The sequence below is a fragment of the Pristis pectinata genome, chromosome 15 (assembly GCF_009764475.1).
Source record: "Pristis pectinata isolate sPriPec2 chromosome 15, sPriPec2.1.pri, whole genome shotgun sequence".
NCBI classification, from domain to species: domain Eukaryota; kingdom Metazoa; phylum Chordata; class Chondrichthyes; order Rhinopristiformes; family Pristidae; genus Pristis; species Pristis pectinata.
The window spans coordinates 14,901,293-14,919,506 of NC_067419.1; the positions used below are offsets into that span (position 1 = coordinate 14,901,293).

The window sequence follows — 18,214 nt, forward strand, 5'->3', positions numbered from 1 at the left end:
TTGGGAGCTGTCAGCAGCATTGGCATAATTCTGTTCCTAGCTGAAGGATTTAATGATCTCCAGATGGGTATAGTGTTCAAATCAGGTTGTAACAATTGTGCATTATCCACATAAAATCATAATCTTACAGAGCATTGAGTTCACTCAGCACAGTCCATGTAATTGCTTTGATTTCAATTCATCATCTGGTCGTTTTCATTTCCAAAACTCAAACTACTACTTGTTGAATTAATAATTAATCCAAATCTTTTGTGTGCTTCATCAGCTAAATTACATTGTCATTCCTAGATATTTATTTTTTATTGTTATGAATTAATATAATTAAATGAAAACTGCACCAAAGAAGTGGTATTGTTAGTTCAAGTACATTATTTATAATTTATAGAGAGATCACAAGCAATGTATAATCTGTTTCCAAAAGGTAACGCATTGTCCTGAGACAATAACATACAAAAATGTTTTCAGACTTTATTGGGGTTGGGTGGAGGTGCTGCTGTTGAAAACCCGGTAGTTCAGTTTGGGGTGGTGGATATATCCAGTGCCTTTGGATTTACTTCCCAGTTATCAATTGATTGATGTCTATGATATTTCATTCTTAAAGTATGGGAATAAATGGAAAATTTGCTCTCTGAAAGATAAGTTTTTAAGCACCAGGATGAAAGTAAAACTTGTCGGTGGGAGCGGCCAGTGCATTAGACTTGATAATCAATCTCGTAATGACTGCTTTTAAGAAATTCTGCACGTGTTGGGACATCCCGATACAAGTGCTAGGCACTCTCAGATACCCTGCCACAGGGCTAATTCTTCAAATATTAATCTGGACAGAGTGTGTCAATCAGCTATTCAGCTGTAGGGACCATCATTATCAAGCCTAATCCTGCCCCTGTCAAACAGACATCCAGCTGAGGGCTACTGGTTAGTGATCAGAACCAGTGAACAATAGCTGATTTATTATTCCCTCCTTAAGCTGGTGATTCTGAGACCTCCTCCAATTTCCAGTTTAGATCAGCAAATCCAACATTGATCTGCAATCTTGCTCATCTGCATGAGTCCCAGTCAGATGAGATATTTAATCCTGATTTAATAGAATCGCCAGTCTAATTTAGTCAAACACTACTCTAATCTTCAATTTAATGGAAATGAAATGTGGTTTGAACAATATGAAAGCCACACTGTTATGACCAGTGTATTTTTTATGTAGCTAATGATGTAAAACAAAGGTTTGTGCAACCCAAGATTTCAGAGCAGATTGATGTATATAACATTGTTAGCTCTTTTTAAAAATCATTTAGGAGATGAAAAGCATGTGGGGAATGCATAAACTAATCATCTGCCATTACAGAGTCTGTATAAGGGGAAGAAAATTTGTAATGCACAAGCTACTTTCAAAGAAGAGGCTCAGATTGCATGCGAAACCACAGGAACAATATTCTTACACAGTTGCCTTAAAATCAATTTGAAGGAATATTTTAACAAAATTACATATAAATTAAAAGAGAATGAAACAGGAAGTCATAAATTCAGGACTTTAATCTAATTGAAGGGATTCAATTACATCATAGTAGTCATTAAAAAGTTTGCAAGTTTAATAATAGCCATCTAAACCCCAACGCATGAGGAATCCTTTTTTTTTACCATTTCACATCTGTGAAAGCCAGATTTTATAATACACTTTGGTCTGGGTTATTACACTGTAAAGAAATTATTTCCAGGGCTGGTATAGTTATCACCAATTCTACTCAGCTGGTTATAGTTTGCTTTTCAATTACACAGGATATCATTTCTTAGTTAGCTACAAATCTGTTCAATACAATTAATAGATGCTGAAACAGAATTATGAGCTTGACCAATCTGGTTGCAATGATGTCATAAATTCCAAAACTTTTTTTTGATTGAGCTGAACGCCAATATTTTGGTACCAAGTTTGTCTCAGTTTTCATGTTGATATTCATCAGGACATGTATTGATTTTTTAAGATATACTGTGTATGATTAGAACTATATATCTCAGTTAACAGTTGATGGGTAGTTGGAGGGAGAGCCCCTTCCTACTAAGACACATTGCTTCTAAAAGTATGTGATTCAGTCATGAGAATATTGGGAAAAATAATGGACAAAGGATTGAGAAGTGAAGATCTGTGTAATTGCTGAATTGTACAGGATAAAATTTGTATTTGCAAAAAAAGACAGGTCAGTACATTTGACTGGATTCAAGCTCTGCTGAACTTTGAAAGCCAGACGAAAGGATGGCTTGCAAGGTTGAGTGCAGGTCAGATGTGCCCAATAATCTCCTTTTAATTCAAACGTTTTCTTGCCTGTAAAAGGGAACCCGTCTGGTGAATGAATTCATTTGGTTACAAACTCTAACACCAAAGGAAAATAAAAACTAAATTGGTTCACATCTTTGCTTTTCTGCTGGTGCAGTTTAACACCTTTTGTTCTGGGCACCTTGATCAGAATTCAGTCTTGGTTATGTACATTAAGCTGTGAAGTAATCACCCGAGGCAAAGGGGTTAAAACACCAGTCTTGTCAGGAATTTCTTACTTGCAAGTAAGAAATTCCTGATGGCCAACATCAGGCATGTAATATACTGACTACTTAAAAGCTTTTTCCTGCATTTAAAATGCATAGTTCCCTGGACTGAAGCTGCTGTCATCAGAGTTGACAAAGCACACAGGGCATGAGTTTTGTTTGCCATCATCCTAGAGATGAAATCCCTTCAATCACTAATTTGACCAAAAAAAAATGAATGTGTACAGACAAAATGATTATCCTGTTCTGTATTTCTTTCAAATCATTGACTGAAAGAATTTCACTGTTCCTGAGACTCTGCTTTGTGAGCCAGCAGGATCTTTGATCTCCAGTGTTTGTCAACAGGAATTTCTCATTTACAAGTGAGGAATTCCTGATGATACTGAGCCTTTTAACAGATTTCCCTTATGCAGGCATGTCAAACCATTTCCATTCATTTCTCAGTTGCAACATGTTTAGGATTAAGTGACAATGATTTAATTTTGTCATTTTTAATTCCCTTTATTAATGCTCTGTTTTAATTGGAATTTTTTTGGCCTCAGCTATGTATTTTGAGTGGGCTGGGAATGATAGGAGAGGTTATAAGCAGTCTAGACTCTCCATTGACTCTGAAAAGGGTGTAGACGTTACACAGCATCAATTAGCAGTTTACAAAGTTAATCCTTTGTACAAACAAAAGATTTCAGGAGGTCAGTGTGTGATCATTAAAAGCATTATCTGATGAAAGAAAGAATGAAAGCCATGAAGAAAGTTTTGGTTTGCTACCTTCACAAATGGATTCCCTTTAAACCAAGTATCATACATACCTATTTAAAGCTTTGCCACACATTTTATATATTTCAGTTAAGTTACAGCAATAAAATATGGACCAATAATGTGCAGGTTTTTTTGTATTTTATCATGATGCTTCATGAGCAACATTAAAATGATGGCAGGTATGGTGAAAAATTGCAAATGCATGGACATTTTAATAAATTATTCAGCTTTATTCATGAAAATATAAACACTAAGCTGTTATTATGTACATCTTTGAAGAAGCAACAATGGACAGAGTGAACATACTGGAGATCCAGGCTAGAGCTGAACTGGGAGGCCTGGAAATTATGTGCATCTTGTCTAGTTGCTGCGACAGATAGTTGACTTAATCGAATCTGAATTGACCATTAAAATCAAATTGCATATTTCAGAATGATTACATTGAAATTCATGCTCATTTTTTGTCATGTTTTCATTTTTAGACCAAAGTGATATGTTTTGTGTATAATAAGGTGAGGATCTCCCTTACCTCTCAGCCTTCCCTAGTTAATGATCCGATGACCACCTAGTCCACAGTTCCACCTCCTATTGCTCCTCCAGGGTCTCCCCCCCTCCTGCCTACCTTGAATTTTCCTTATTGAAATGGTTCTCTTTGGGCTCCTCATCTTGCCCAGCTGTAGATGGTCATCGGTTGTACTCCCAGAAGTGACCCTAAGCAACCTTTTACTCTTCCCAAGGATATTTTCCCTACACTCCTCCCTCTTCTGGATGAAATCATATGCACCTCTCCTCCATCCCACTCCTTCAGAGCACAGCCTTATTAGCCTATCCAATGAGTTCCCTGTTATCCCACACAACCTATTCCATGAACGGGTGCTCACACCTATAACCTCCACTGCTATTTGCAGTGGTTGCATGGCACTCGAGATCCCACATTGACCTATTCCTTCAGATCATGTTCCTTTTTTGACATCTCAATCCCTATTACTCAACTAAAATGTGGTTATCCCCCAACTTCACCTTTCCGCCACCGCTCTTCCTTCACCACGGACCCGGGTCAGAGGATGCCTTTCTCATTGAAATCTTCTTCCCCAATATAGAATTCCAAACTGACAAGCTCCTTACTTTCAGTGATTTTTAGGATACATCCTTGCCCAACTCTACCAATGGCCTTGCCTTGTTTGCCTCCCTCAAGCAAACTTCCTGACACCATTTGCCATCACATGGTTTGTGATCAGAGTTAGATTTCACAATTCTGAACTCGCTATTGGACTCTTACTTCCTCATCCTGTTCTGGAGTCATCATGCCAATTTCTTTCCTGATACATTCCTGTTACAACTCCTAATTACTCTGTTCAGAGTCCTAATATCACCCATGTTAATAGTCTGCCTCTTGTATTTCACTTGCCCATGCCGCTTTCAAAACTGCTGCCATCATTTGCTTCTGAAACGCATTTTGCTAAGCGGTCTAATTGCCACTGTACTTCAAGTGTTCCGAAGAATGTCCTGTTACCTGAAACTTAAACTCCACTTCTTCCCTGGTCTGCCCATAATACTGGTAAACAAAATCACAATTGTCCACCCTTTAGTGACTCTAATAATAGTGCCCATCTCATCCTTCTCAACTTTTCAACCACCTTCATTGATGACCTCTCCACCTTCCTCTGGTATCTCTAGACTGCAGTCTATTTGCATCACATTGCAGTTCACTGAATCTGACTTGCAACACAGGACTAACTTCTCATCTCTGAAACTTCCTCTTCTTCCTGCAGAATCACCTCTGTTGTACCCAAAAGATCTTGTTCTTCGTTATTTATTCACAGAAGTGTATAAAAATGCAAGTGTGGCTTTCAGAACTGGTATCATGTGGTATAACTTTTGACACATTGTTGTCACGTGCACTACTGTGTGTTGAGAAATACTGCCTCCAATAACGGAAATTCTGTTGATAGTTCGAACTCTATGATTTGCTTACGCAAGCAGCAACACAAAAGATCCTACAGATGCTACTCTAGCGGTGAGTTTGGAATATTGGTGCTTGAGGGGGCAGCAGGGTAGAGATTAAGTTTGAAGAAACTAGCAAACGGGGTTCTCTAAGAAGATGAATGATGAAAGCAGGAAATAGATGTGGTGGATATACTGGAGAGCTTGAGAGAGATCAGTGAGCTCAGCCAGTTATCTTGTATGAGTGGAAATCTTCCTGAAGGCAAATAATACTGTTGAGCTCCTGCGGCAGGATACAGGACAGAGGAACATGGTCATATGGGAGAAGAAGGAGGTGAGAGGGTCAAAATTATCTACTAAAGCCATAAAGTACACATGTGGTTTCCCACATGGACATAGTTAAAACCTTGAGGGGATATCTTAGTTCAACACCTTCAAAGATTTTAAAGAACTATAAGCAGGGACCATAGGAAATGATTGATACATATGTAGTCACACTGAGGTTAAAAGGTTTAATTTTCAGAGCTTTTTAGACTGGCCATTGAGTGAGGACTGACAAATGAAAGAAGTCAGGAAAAACTATTTAATACAATGGATTTAATATTTGAGGTAATGTGTGGAATAGCTGTCAGATTCATCCTTAGAAATTCAATTTTATTGCAGTTAGTGGAACCAGATTTCAGAAGTAGAGTCCAACATACACAGTATGCACAATATTATAAGTTTGCATGTTTACTGCATTTAACAGAGTTTTACCCAATGGTTTTATACAAAATGAACCTGGGAAGTTTTTAATCCAGATTTTTATTCACCCGCTAGCATTGCCATTTTGATACTAATTGAAAATCAAGTTAGAAAGATCACAAATTTACTGGCATGCAAAGTTAAAATAGATTGGGAGTAGGAGTTACTCTGAGGATTTGGGTGAGGGTCATTGCTGAACAGTGGAGAAGGATTGACTACGCTGTCCCTACCTGAGAGACCTTAATGTTGATATTGGATAACTGAGATCAAGAGACTTCTATTTATCAGCACTAATGTCACTTATTCCAGAAAAAAAAACTAACAAAATTAGCTGGAGTTGGTCACCTGGTACAACAATATGATGTTGCGGTTAAGATATTGTGTGGATGGCAACTTTGCAGGAATATCTGAATTTATTAGACTTGTTGAAATTCCTATCTTTAGGTTGACAAAATTTAATCTTTGTATTGGTCCTTTTAAAATGGAGTTGAGATAGTGATGTATCAATCCTCAATGTGTCTGCTGCCATGCAGTTGGTACCAAACCAGGAAGTAAAATGATGAAAAAGTCGGCTGTATTTAAATGCCAGGGACAGATGATCTGAAATTCCTTTCAGTTTGTCACATGATATTGTACCTCCCCACTGTTTCTTCAGTGTCTTGGAGCCAGTTGATATTGGAGCCAATGACTGGGGAGTCAGTGCAACAACATGTAATGTCCTTTCGTAAGCTTGTTTTCCTGCTGTAAACCATTTGGAAATCTCAAGCAAGCCCCCAGCTTGGAACATTCTGCAAGCTGCTTTGCCACAGCACACAATAGCACCACGGAGACATTTGACAAAGAAGCTGTGAAAACATGTAGCAAAATATGAGAGCATCTATTGCAGAGTTTTGCAATCAACTTTGAATGCTTGCTTTAGGGATCCAACTGGACTAGGCCAGTAGTTAATAGTTTGCCCTTTGTTATGAGTGAGTGCCCAGGATAGGCTTCAACAGAATGATATGAAACGTGGTTATTCTGCTGAGGCGGTTGCTGGCTTCCATTGAAACTCCACATCATCAGTTTGATCATGCAGCTCGGGGATGTATCTTGTTTGTAAATGTGGTTTACTTGTATATTTATTAATCTGATTAACATACACCAGGGAACTACTGATTATGCTCAAGATCTTTAGGAGTGTTCAGAACTGAGAATATTTTTGATGATTAGACTAATATATCAGAATCAGGTATATAATATATGATCCTTTCTTGTTGAAGTAGGAGAAAATTTTGTAACGTCGACAAAGCTGACAGATGCTCGTTATTAATTCCACACTAGTTTTAAAATAAACATTGTTTTGAATCCTCTCAACAGCAGACTTCACGTTACAAAATGTTTATTGATGAGAAACCACTGTTCCAAATGATGTAATGTCAATGGTGGTGTTGACACTGTACATCTGTCAACATCTGTTACTTACTGAACATGCTGCCATATAAATAGCAAGCTGCCAAAGCACAATAATGTGAGAAGCAGGATTAGACCATTCAGCCCCTCGTGCCTGTTCTGCCATTTAACAAGTTAATGTTCATCCTTTAATTTGGCACCATTTTCCTGCATTGTTCATATCTCCTCTTTCCTATAATATCCAAAAAATCTATCATTCCCTGCCTTGAATATGAGGCAACTGAACCTCCACAATCCATTTGAGTAGAGAACTCCAAAAAGCTCACTGCCTACTGGGTGGAGAAATTTTTACTCGCCTCAGTTCCAAATGGCTAACCCCTTATTTTGAGACAGTGGACCCCTTAGCTCTAAATACCCCAGGGAAACATCAAACTGCATTTACTTGTTAAGCTGCATTATAAATTTTGAATGTTTCAAAGAGATCTCATTCTTTTGAACTGAAGAGTATATTCCCAGTTTATTTGATCTCTTCTCTGAAGGCAGTCCTCCCATTCCAAGAATCAATGTGGGTGGACTTTGTTTATTTTTGTTCTAATTGTATTCTTTCTTGTAAAAAAAATTGTGTATAATTTATGTTTAATTTATATTTTTCTTGTGAATGTTGAGTATCTGTTGCCAAGTCCCTGTGTGCTGCTGCTAGTAAGATTTTCATTGCACCTGTGCATACATGTACTTGTGCATTTGACAATAAACACAACTTTGACACTCTCCATTGCACTCCCTTTATTGCAAGTGTATACTTCCTTTGATAGGAAGATCAGACCTGGACATACTATTCAGATGTCATCTCACCTGTGCCCTAATAATTGCAGTAAGATATCTCTATAAATATACATAAATCCTCTTGCAATAAAAGCCAGCATGCAGAGTGTCTTAATAGCTTGCTGCACCTGCAATTTAATATCCAGAGATTCATAAACAAGGATACCCAGGTCCCCCTGAACACCAACATCTTTCAATCTTGCACCATTTAAAAATATTGTTTTTTCACTGAAGTGGCTGACCTTATTTTTTTTTCACATTATATTCCATCTGCCACATTATCACCCAGTCAATTAACTTGTCTCTGTCTCCCTGAAGCTTCTCTGCATCCTCAAAGTCCACAGTTCCACCCAGCTTTGTATGATCAAAAAATGTGGATATATTACATTTACCCTTTCATCCAAATCATTGAAATAGATCATGAACAGGACCTCAGCATGGATCCTCTGGCAACCCATAAGTCACAGCCTCTTAACATGAAAACTCCTGTTTATTCTTATGTTCTGCTTGCTGTCCACAGACCAATTCTCAATCCATGCAGGTATTTTACCCCCAATCCCTGTGGTCTAATTTTAATAACCTCTTGTGTGGCACTTCACCTTTGTCCAGATTCACCATATCCACTGGTTGCCTTAATGTATCCCGCTAGTTACAACATCAAAAAACAGATCAGTCAAATGTGACCATGATCAATCCTATTATCTTGCCTAAGTGCCTTGTTGTAATAACTACCTAATAAAAGATTCTAACATTTTTCCTCCTCCTGATGTCAGATGCACTGCTCCCTGTTTTTGCTATTTCTCTTTAAATCATGGGGTTATATTTGCTACATTCCAATCTGTGGGAAGCACTCTAAAATAATGAACTTACTGCTACCTTGAAAACCTGAGGATGTCCTGGGGATTTATTGCATTTCAATCCCATTAATTTCTTCAACTTTTATTTATAAATGCTGATTTGCTTCAACTCATTATTTACTCAGACTTGTTCTCCTCTACTTCTCAAAGCTTTCCTATGTCACCTTCTGTGAAGACGGACAGAAAATATTTGTTAAATTTCTTGGTCATTTTTTTTTATTTTCCAATATAATTTCTTCTGTCTCAGTCTGTTGAAGACCCATGTCACCTTTTAATAATCGTTTTCTTTTTATATATCTATGGAAGCACTTACAGTCTTTTTGTTTCACGTGTATTATTATTTTGCTTTTCATTATCAATGTCTTGTCCTCCGCTGAATTCTGAATTTTTCCCAGTCTTCAGGTTTACTTTTCTTGTTACATTCTGTCTTTTAAAGTCATCTTTAACTCCTTTTGTTATCCATGGTTGGACCTCTTTCCCTGTTGGATTTTTGTTTCTTAAATTAATTTATATTTGTTATTAACTATTTATTAATTAACTAAATGTTTGCCATTGTTCATTTACTGTCATACATTTTAATTTACCACATCCAATTTATACCTTGTACCTTGGTGGTTTGCTTTACTCAGATTTAAGAACTTGCTTTCAGATAGAACTCAATCACTTTGAAACTTCGAATAAAGTTATATCCAATCATGATAATTTTCCCCTGTTCAGTCATTGGTTCTTCAATGTACTGATCTATAAATCCAAATCTTATTTACTTCATGATTTTTTTCTCTGGGCCATTATTGATAATTTAACTTGCCTCATCTATTTGTAGATTAAAATCCCCTATGATGATTAAATCTCTAGTGCACCTCTGCTTTCCTGCTTTATACTACTTGGGGACCAATAGACAACTACCACCGATATTTTCCTCCTTTTTTTTGCTGTTTTTTAGCTCCCGTTCAAACTAATCCTACTTCTTGATTTCCTGAGCTATGACATTTTCTATTGACTTTATCCATTTTTTTCTTATCTCAGCTACTTTTCCTTTCCTATTTTGAGGATTTCTTTAAGGTAAGTAACCTGGAATATTTAATTCTCAACCTTGATTACCTTGCAATCACATCTTTGTAATGACTATTGCATCGCACCCATTTATTTCTATTTGTGCATTAATTTGGCTTTGTTCTTATTGTTTTATCATTTTTTCCTTTTACTATTTTCCTTGCTCTCACACTAATTGGAGGTATACTCGTATGTCTGTTTGCCTGACAGACTCTGCTTATCATTTCCCATTTTGCTACCTCCTTGTCCTTTCTCTAACTTTTTTCAATTTCCTTCACCAGAATCATTTCTATAACTCTCCCACAGCTCCCTACCAATATTTAGTTTAAAATCTTATCAACAGCTCTAGTTATTTAATTCACTGGGACGCTGGTCCCAGCTTGATTCAAGTGAAGCCCATCCCAACAAAACAATTCCCTCTTTTCCCAGTACTGGTACCAGTGCCCATAAATTGAAACTCATTTCTCGCACCATGTCTTTAAGCCATGCACTCTGTTCTCTGATCTTGTTTCCCCTACGCTAGTTTGCAGGTGTTCCTGATAGTTAAATGGTGGTTCTGCTTTTAATTTGGCCTCAGGATGCTCACACCCATTTGCAGAACCTCCTTAGCTCTGTCTATGTTGTTGGTTCCCACATAGGCCACAACAACTGGGTCTTCCCCCTCATGCTCCAAATTCCTCACCAGCTATGAGGAGTTGTACTTGGCAAGCACCACAACCTTTGGGACTCAGGCTCGTGGCTGCAGAGAACAGAATCTCTCTTTACCTTTTATCTAGAGTTTAAACATGTCTACATTTCTCCCAGATTTGCCTGGCACTTGTGCATTTGTGAATTCTCTTCTCCTCCCTGGGTCTTATTCCCTGCGTCTCCTTCTCTAACTCCCTCATATCAAATTACACATCAGCACTTGTAATTCACATGGAGATTGATGAGGACAACCATCTCAACCACTGAAGAAAGAAAGCCTTCCACTTAAATAGTGTCTTCTCTTTTGGGACATCCAACAGATTTTTTCTAGCCAGTAGTGTATTTTGAAATACTGTCACAACGGTACTGTTTGGAAGAAGGCCATCTATTTGTACCCATCAAACTCCCTCAACCAGACATGTAGCAACAACAGGTAACCTGTTTCTGTAGTGTTGAATGAAGTGAAAAATATTGGTCAGGGCGCCTGGATGAAATTTTCTGTCCTGCAAAGATAGTCCATGCGTCAAGTAACAGGAACCATTCCTTGACTCGTACAGCCAGTCACCCATGAACCAAGAATAAATAGTTTCAGCTTCTCATCTGGGTTCTCCCCATAGGTAGAATAGTGTCAAGAAGCCTTAGTAAAGAAAAGTACACAATCTATAAGAATTGTGAACAAAGTGTACAGCACAATAACAGAATATGTATTTCAAATACAAAATTAAAATTAAAAATATAAAGATCCCTTTAAATATTCAATTGCTCGTAATAGAAATTCCTATCTAATTTACATTTGAGCAAAAAGTTACCACTTAAAATTATTATTTCAGTATTTCTCACATTTCTTCATATTAAGATGTACGTATAATTTCATTTGAAACCATTGTCTCCTGTTTCAGAGATATTACCTGTAATTGTATTTTGTCATTGTAATTATTCATTGAATATGTAGCTTGTAACGTAATGATCAAGGCTAACAAATAGTATCAACTGAAATGTGTAAAGTTTCCATAACAGTCTGCTACGATGTTTATTTCATGAGTGCAAAGATAAGTCATTTGTTTCTTGACTGAAACTATTTTTAGATTATATGGTGGAGAAGATGAATTAATTACATGGAAACTAGCACAAATATTTTAACTGTTTTCTGCTTCTCCAAATTTCAGCATATTACTTCAAATTAACAAATAAAGAAATGGGTTTTAAAACATTTATTTAGCATTCATTGAAAATGTCAACTTTGTGTAAAAGCAAATGCAGCATGTGGATTGAACTTTCTCTCATTACTAAAAGCAGCCCAGAACCAGTTATTGTTATGGGAGCAAAAGAAAAGTTATATATATGAAAGCGTACATGTGAAAAGCAGCTGTTGCAGTGCGAATTCAGAAGAGCAATATAATTATCTGGTTAAGAGTGGGATTGAAGGTTATAATGATAAATACACACAAAGATGCTGAAACACTTAATGGGGCACAACATTCCAAGAGCTCTGGCAACAGGAAACAATGTCTGTGGAAAGCAGCTAGTAAGAGCTGAATAATGAAGATTAGAAGCTGAATATGTATTTTGGAGTCAAGTTTCATTCCATAAAAAGGGAAGATTTATGAAGAGGTTTTCACAAGGGTGTGGAGTAACTTTGGTGGAGTACTTTATGAAGTGGGTCACACCTGGTCTGTGGGATAAATAAATATTTAGCGAGTTGATCATGTTTTAAATGCAGAAGTATAAAATACACATTACTCAAAAGATTAATAAATACAGAGGAGAACTGCTTCCATTGCCAGTGTCCAAGGATAGCTATTGTGACCTTGGAGCTGGCATAATGTTCAGCACTTGGCTTCTTTTCTACATACTGGTATGTTATGCTTATTTTGTCCACTTCAGAGATATGGAAGGCTGGATGAATGGTTTGAATATTTACGTTCAGGAACAGCAATCTTGTTATCTATTTTGTGAATTCCAAAGTACTATGGGAAATAATATCACTCATTAAGAACATTGTTTGATTCAAGGTCCTTGTTCCTGGGAGGAATGGCCAATGTAGATGCAGCCAATTAGTTTAGCTTAGGGTTGAGGTGACCAAGGAAAGTATAAGATCACTGAGCTTAAGCATAACTTGGGATGTAAAGGATGCCCCTGCAGAGTTTATGTAAGGTGGACCCTCCTTATGAAGAAGTGAAAAGGAGATGCAAGAACAAAATCAGCTGTGGCTTTAACTTGCATTTATATAACTTCCATAAAAGAAAAATGAGTTGTCATTCCACAAAAGACTCAACTTAAAAACAGCATTGTCCGTCTTCCAACTGTGGGTATAACACGATGGTAAAATTAAAGATTGTAGAGGGACTCTCTACGGACTGCTATAAATTCTCCATTTCATGCTATTGTTAATATCAAATACCACCATAACTTAAGAGTAAGTGTTGATATTTTGTTTCTTAAATATGCATATTTTTTTTTCAAATTTCCAGATGTGAATGAATGTGATGACAATAATGGTGGCTGTCAGCAAGTCTGCGTTAATACCATGGGCAGCTATGAATGTCAGTGTAAAGAAGGATTCTTTCTGAGTGATAACCAACATACCTGCATCCACCGTTCTAATGGTGAGTATAAATCTGCCACAGGAGGGGTTTACTACGTCTTAGGGTGGGAGGAGGAATGTGAATCAAAGGTACACTTGGGATCGATGACTTAAGTTGTGTGGAAAAACCATGCTAATGAGGGCTGAATAGAATCTGAATTTACCAAAGAACATTATATTGTTTTGCTGAATAAAATGTTCATGTTATTTTGTTCACTGAAAATACTGATTATAGATGCTACTTAGGATTTGTATTTTGCTTCTTGATGTAATAAATGTGGCTAACACAATTTACAATGTTTATATTACTGAATTCAAATATGAAATACAACTCCAAGAATGGTAAAAATCATCTGTAGAAGCTGTGGTATGAACATAATGCAGTAATTATTTTATTATCAGTTGATATCAGTTGTTTACTTGTACAGTTTAATTTCAAAACTGAGAGGTTCAGAATAATCAAAGTTGGAGAGAAATAGTTTCCTGATATTTTAGCACTGTTGGTTTTCTTTTTAAAAATATAAAAGATGACACTCTGGGGAATCTTATGGCTTAATATGTTGGTAAAATGGAGAATATTTTCTTACATGTCTGTCAAACTGTGATTTATGTGTTATTCTGCACTGATTGATTTCTTCTGAAGAGGTGAGCTTTCCTTCCATTGTGCACATTTATACAGAAAGTTGTTCAGGCTTTTCTTTAAAACACTTGCCTCCAAAAGTGTGTTAATGTGAAAGATAGGAGCACTTTCTAATTTAGTTCACAGGTATGTAAGATTTTTTAAAGTGCATAATAGTTTTCTTTTAATTGAATAGTAGTATTGCAGTCTAATGGTCCTGCAGGCTTAAATTTGTCATCTCCTTTGTCATCCCATATCTATGTTTTGATTTGTTCTTTGAACTGATCAATGTGGACAGGAGAGATTGCTGCAACTGGTTTGCTGTGTCCCTTCCAGCAACACATTTTTTTTTGCTTTGAGGTACAATTACTTCTGACAAACATTTAGATGGGGTGAAGATTGTACTCCTGTGCCAAAGAAAATATAAGGTCAATTCACAGGGTGTGTGAGAGGTTGGTTAAGACTGCATAAAATAATACAAAAGCATATATGTAATTTTAAAAAATTCTGTGTACAAACCAAGACTTTAAAAGCATTTCTAACTTGGAACTGTTGGCAATTTCCCTGGTAACTCCTGCAAGTTTCAAGACTACTGCGTGAAAGTAAAAATCCAAATTGTTTATATTGTTGACCAAGCCCAGTTGGTGATCTCCCAGATGTGCTCTACAATTAGCTTCTTTATGGTGGAGCTTTCTGGGATTCCTGAATACTTGGAGAAGCTGTTCCTGGATCCTGTGCCAGGTTGGGAATGGCACAGTTCACTTGATTTAAACAGTTGTGATGGAGAAAGGTAAGAGCAAGACACTATGTATTTTTAATAAAAACAGAAGATGCTGTAAATACTCTGCAGGTCAGGCAACGTCTATGGAGAGAGAAACTGTTTTCTTGTTTCAGGTTAACGACCATTCATCAGAACTGGGATAAAATAGAAATGGCACATGTTTAGATTGCAGAGAAAGGGAGGAGTGGAGATAACAATGGGGATACCTGTGACATGGTGGAGGTCAAGAGAAACTGAACAACACAAAGCTGGTGGTGCTGGCTGAGAGAGGGTGTTGAAGACATATTAATTATGGCTGATCTGTCTGGAGAAGATTAAATATGATAAGAAGACAGTCAAAAAATGCTGGCATAGTGAGATACAAAACAAATATTTATTTCTTCTTTGATTCTTTCACCCATTGTCAAGTCTTTTCTCATTTACATCCACGACACCTCTGATACTCTCTGCCACTTTTCCAACTGGTCCAATTTCACCATAGATGTATAATTCCTCAACATCTCCATCCCACACCAGGATGGCCTTGAGGGATCTTTGCTTCTCCCTTGAACAGAGGCCTAACGAGTTCCCCTCCACCCCTAGCCTGGCTGAACTTGTTGTCACATTCATCGATGTTTTCTTTAACTCCACACCTTTCCTCCAAATCAAAGGTGTAGCTACGGGGACCTACATGAATCCAAACCATGCTTGGCTCTTTGTGGTGCACATAGATCATTTCTTACTTCAGTCATACTCGGGTCTCTTCCCTCACCTCTCCTGCTACATTGATGACTGTATTGATGTTCTCGCTTTCATAAAGACAAACATTTCATTACCCTTGCTCCCAATTTTTAACCCTGCTTTTACTTTCACCTGGTTCAATACCGACTCTTCCTCTTTCGCAATCTTTGTCCTTTTGCTTCAGGGGATAGATTAATAACTAATATCCATTACAAGCTCACAGACACCCACAGCTATCTTGACCTTACCTACTCCTCCCCGGCTCCTGCGAGGTAGTCATTCCATTCTCCCACTCTCTCTGGCTCTGTTGCATCTATTCTGATGATAACACTTTCCAAACCAGTGCTTCTGAGACATCTTTCTTCTTCCTTTATGGAGACTTCCCCTCCACTGGAGTTAACAACAGTCTCTGTTTCATTTCAAACACTTCCGTTCCCACCCATTCACCTCCCACTCAGAGCAAGGATAAGGTTGCTCTTGTCCTCAGCTTCCATTCCAACTGCATTCACTTTGAATAGATCATTCTCTGTAATCAGTGTGAAGCCACCACCACCACCTCCCCTTACAGCTTTCTGAAGGGACCATTCTCTCTGTAACTCCCTGTTTCACTCTTCAATCTCCACTGACCTTTCGTCCCTGCTCAGCACTTTCCAATGCAACTGCAAGAGATGTAATGCCTACACTTCTACCTACTCAGATCCCAAGTACTCCTTCCAGATGAACCAGCAACTCAAGTTGAACTTTAGTGTCTATCATTCAGTGCTCATGGTTTGGTCTCTTCTATATTGGAGAAACCAAACAATGATCTAGTGTCTGACATATCCATTCATTTTGCTGGTCACTTAATTCTGCATGCACTCTTACTCTGAGTTTTGTGGCTTTAGTGCTTAATAAAGCCCAATTTGAGACTCAAGGACCAGCACCTCATCTTTTGACGAGCCACGTTGCAACCCTCAGGATTCAACATTGTATAAAACTGTTTTATTCAATCAGCCATTCCAGTTTGTATCAAGATTGGCTAGTTCTTATCAAGGATGATCAATCTGTAACATTAACTCCATTTGCTCTCTCCACACACGATACCTGAACTGCTGGATATTTCCACGAACTACAGTGTTTAGTATCCCACCATTTCAGCATTAATTTTTCTCACTCTCTCTGTCCTTACCCTCCAGACAGATCAGCTGCAGTAACGATGCTGCCGCCAACAGCTCTTGTGTCACTTAGTCACTGCACTATCGCACATATTCCTATTCCCTTCTCTACAACAAAACACGTTTGATTTCCAACTTCTCCTAGTTCTGGAGAAAGGTATTTGACCTGCAATTTTGACTCTCATTCTCTCCCCAAAGATGCTTCCTGACTTGCTGAATTTCCAGCATTTTCAGTTTTCATTTCAGATTTCCACCATCTTCAGTTTTTTTGCTTTTCATGTTTTTATATTATTTGGGTTTGCTTTCATGTTTTTTATTTAAAGCTTTCTATGAGTATGAATTTTAAAATTATTTGTTTAACATAATTTTTAAATATTTTCCATGTCAGGGATGTTGAGAAGGATTGAAAAAAATGACAGCTACGACAGATACAAATCTGAGGCTGAGGGTTTGCCATTGGTCAATGGTTTCAGGAGGAGGTTTGTGGGCAGGGCTTGCTTTGTCCAGCCCACATCACCTGACTAGGTCATTTCAGGCTCTCACACCACACAGCTCTGGGATAGTCCAGGCCAGCAAGATCAACTTCGTAGGTCTGACCATAAGTTGGGGGCAATGAGGAGCAAAATGGTCTTCAATCTGGGCCATAATCTATACTTTGTGGAAGATTCTATATTTCCATCTCTTCCCTATGCCAGTGTCAGGTTAGACAGTGCAGACATGTGATGTTGCAGCTTGCATTGGGCACAAATAAAACTTTGTTCCCAGCAGTATTACTTGACGTGTTTGATTGGAAAGCTCTTGGAAGCCTTGTTCTTTTCCAAGGTACTTTGACAAACTTGACAGAAATGCAAAAGGTTACAAATTACCCACAAATGAGGACTGTAGTTTGCCAAGTAGGGGAACTTGAGAAAGCTGTAACGTTTGAAAACCCTGTATGACTCTGGATCTAATTTTGCCCATCTAACCCAGTTTACAAATTGGCCAATAAAGTATGATTTGTTTTAACTGAATATATGTTATTTGAAGTTTAAACACTGTTATTTACTTGACATTTCTGCTTCTGCTTTTTGAAAAAGCCACAGTACTAGGAATGTTTTAGAATAAAATTCTACCTTGTCTAAGTATAAAGGAAGGTTTGATTAAATTGTTGAGGAAAAGTGCTGCTGATAATGAATTTGAGTGTATTGTTTGGATGAGAACTTATTAATTTGCACATTATGCTGTTGTTTGTTTCGCATGTATAACAGATAGCTGTCACCAAAACCTGTGGTTGCATTTGCCACTGGAATAATTGTTAAGACACGTGCAAATGTAATCTCTCCTCATGTTGAAAAACCATTTCCCTTGCTTGCCTTCCCTTTCATGACGTTCTCTTTGATCTCTTGATATTAGTTTTACATTCTTTCACTCCTCTCTGTTCTACGAGCACAATGTTTCAATAATCCAGCCTAATGGGTCAGCTAAGACTAATCTCATTGTGAAGGGAATCAAGAGTACAAGCCTATATCCTAAATATGACCATTTCACTGGACCACCTTCAAGTATATGTTTATCAATAATCATTATGATTAT

General features: G+C 37.5%; 1 protein-coding gene across 2 annotated transcripts in view; it reads left to right on the forward strand.

The window, feature by feature from the left end:
- Positions 1-18,214, forward strand: part of scube1 (signal peptide, CUB domain, EGF-like 1) — a 266,620-nt gene that overhangs the window by 62,616 nt on the left and 185,790 nt on the right. For both annotated transcript variants that reach the window (XM_052029992.1, XM_052029991.1), the window contains exon 4: positions 13,256-13,390. In XM_052029992.1, coding sequence (XP_051885952.1) covers positions 13,256-13,390 — 135 coding nt within the window. The remainder of the gene's footprint in view (positions 1-13,255; positions 13,391-18,214) is intronic.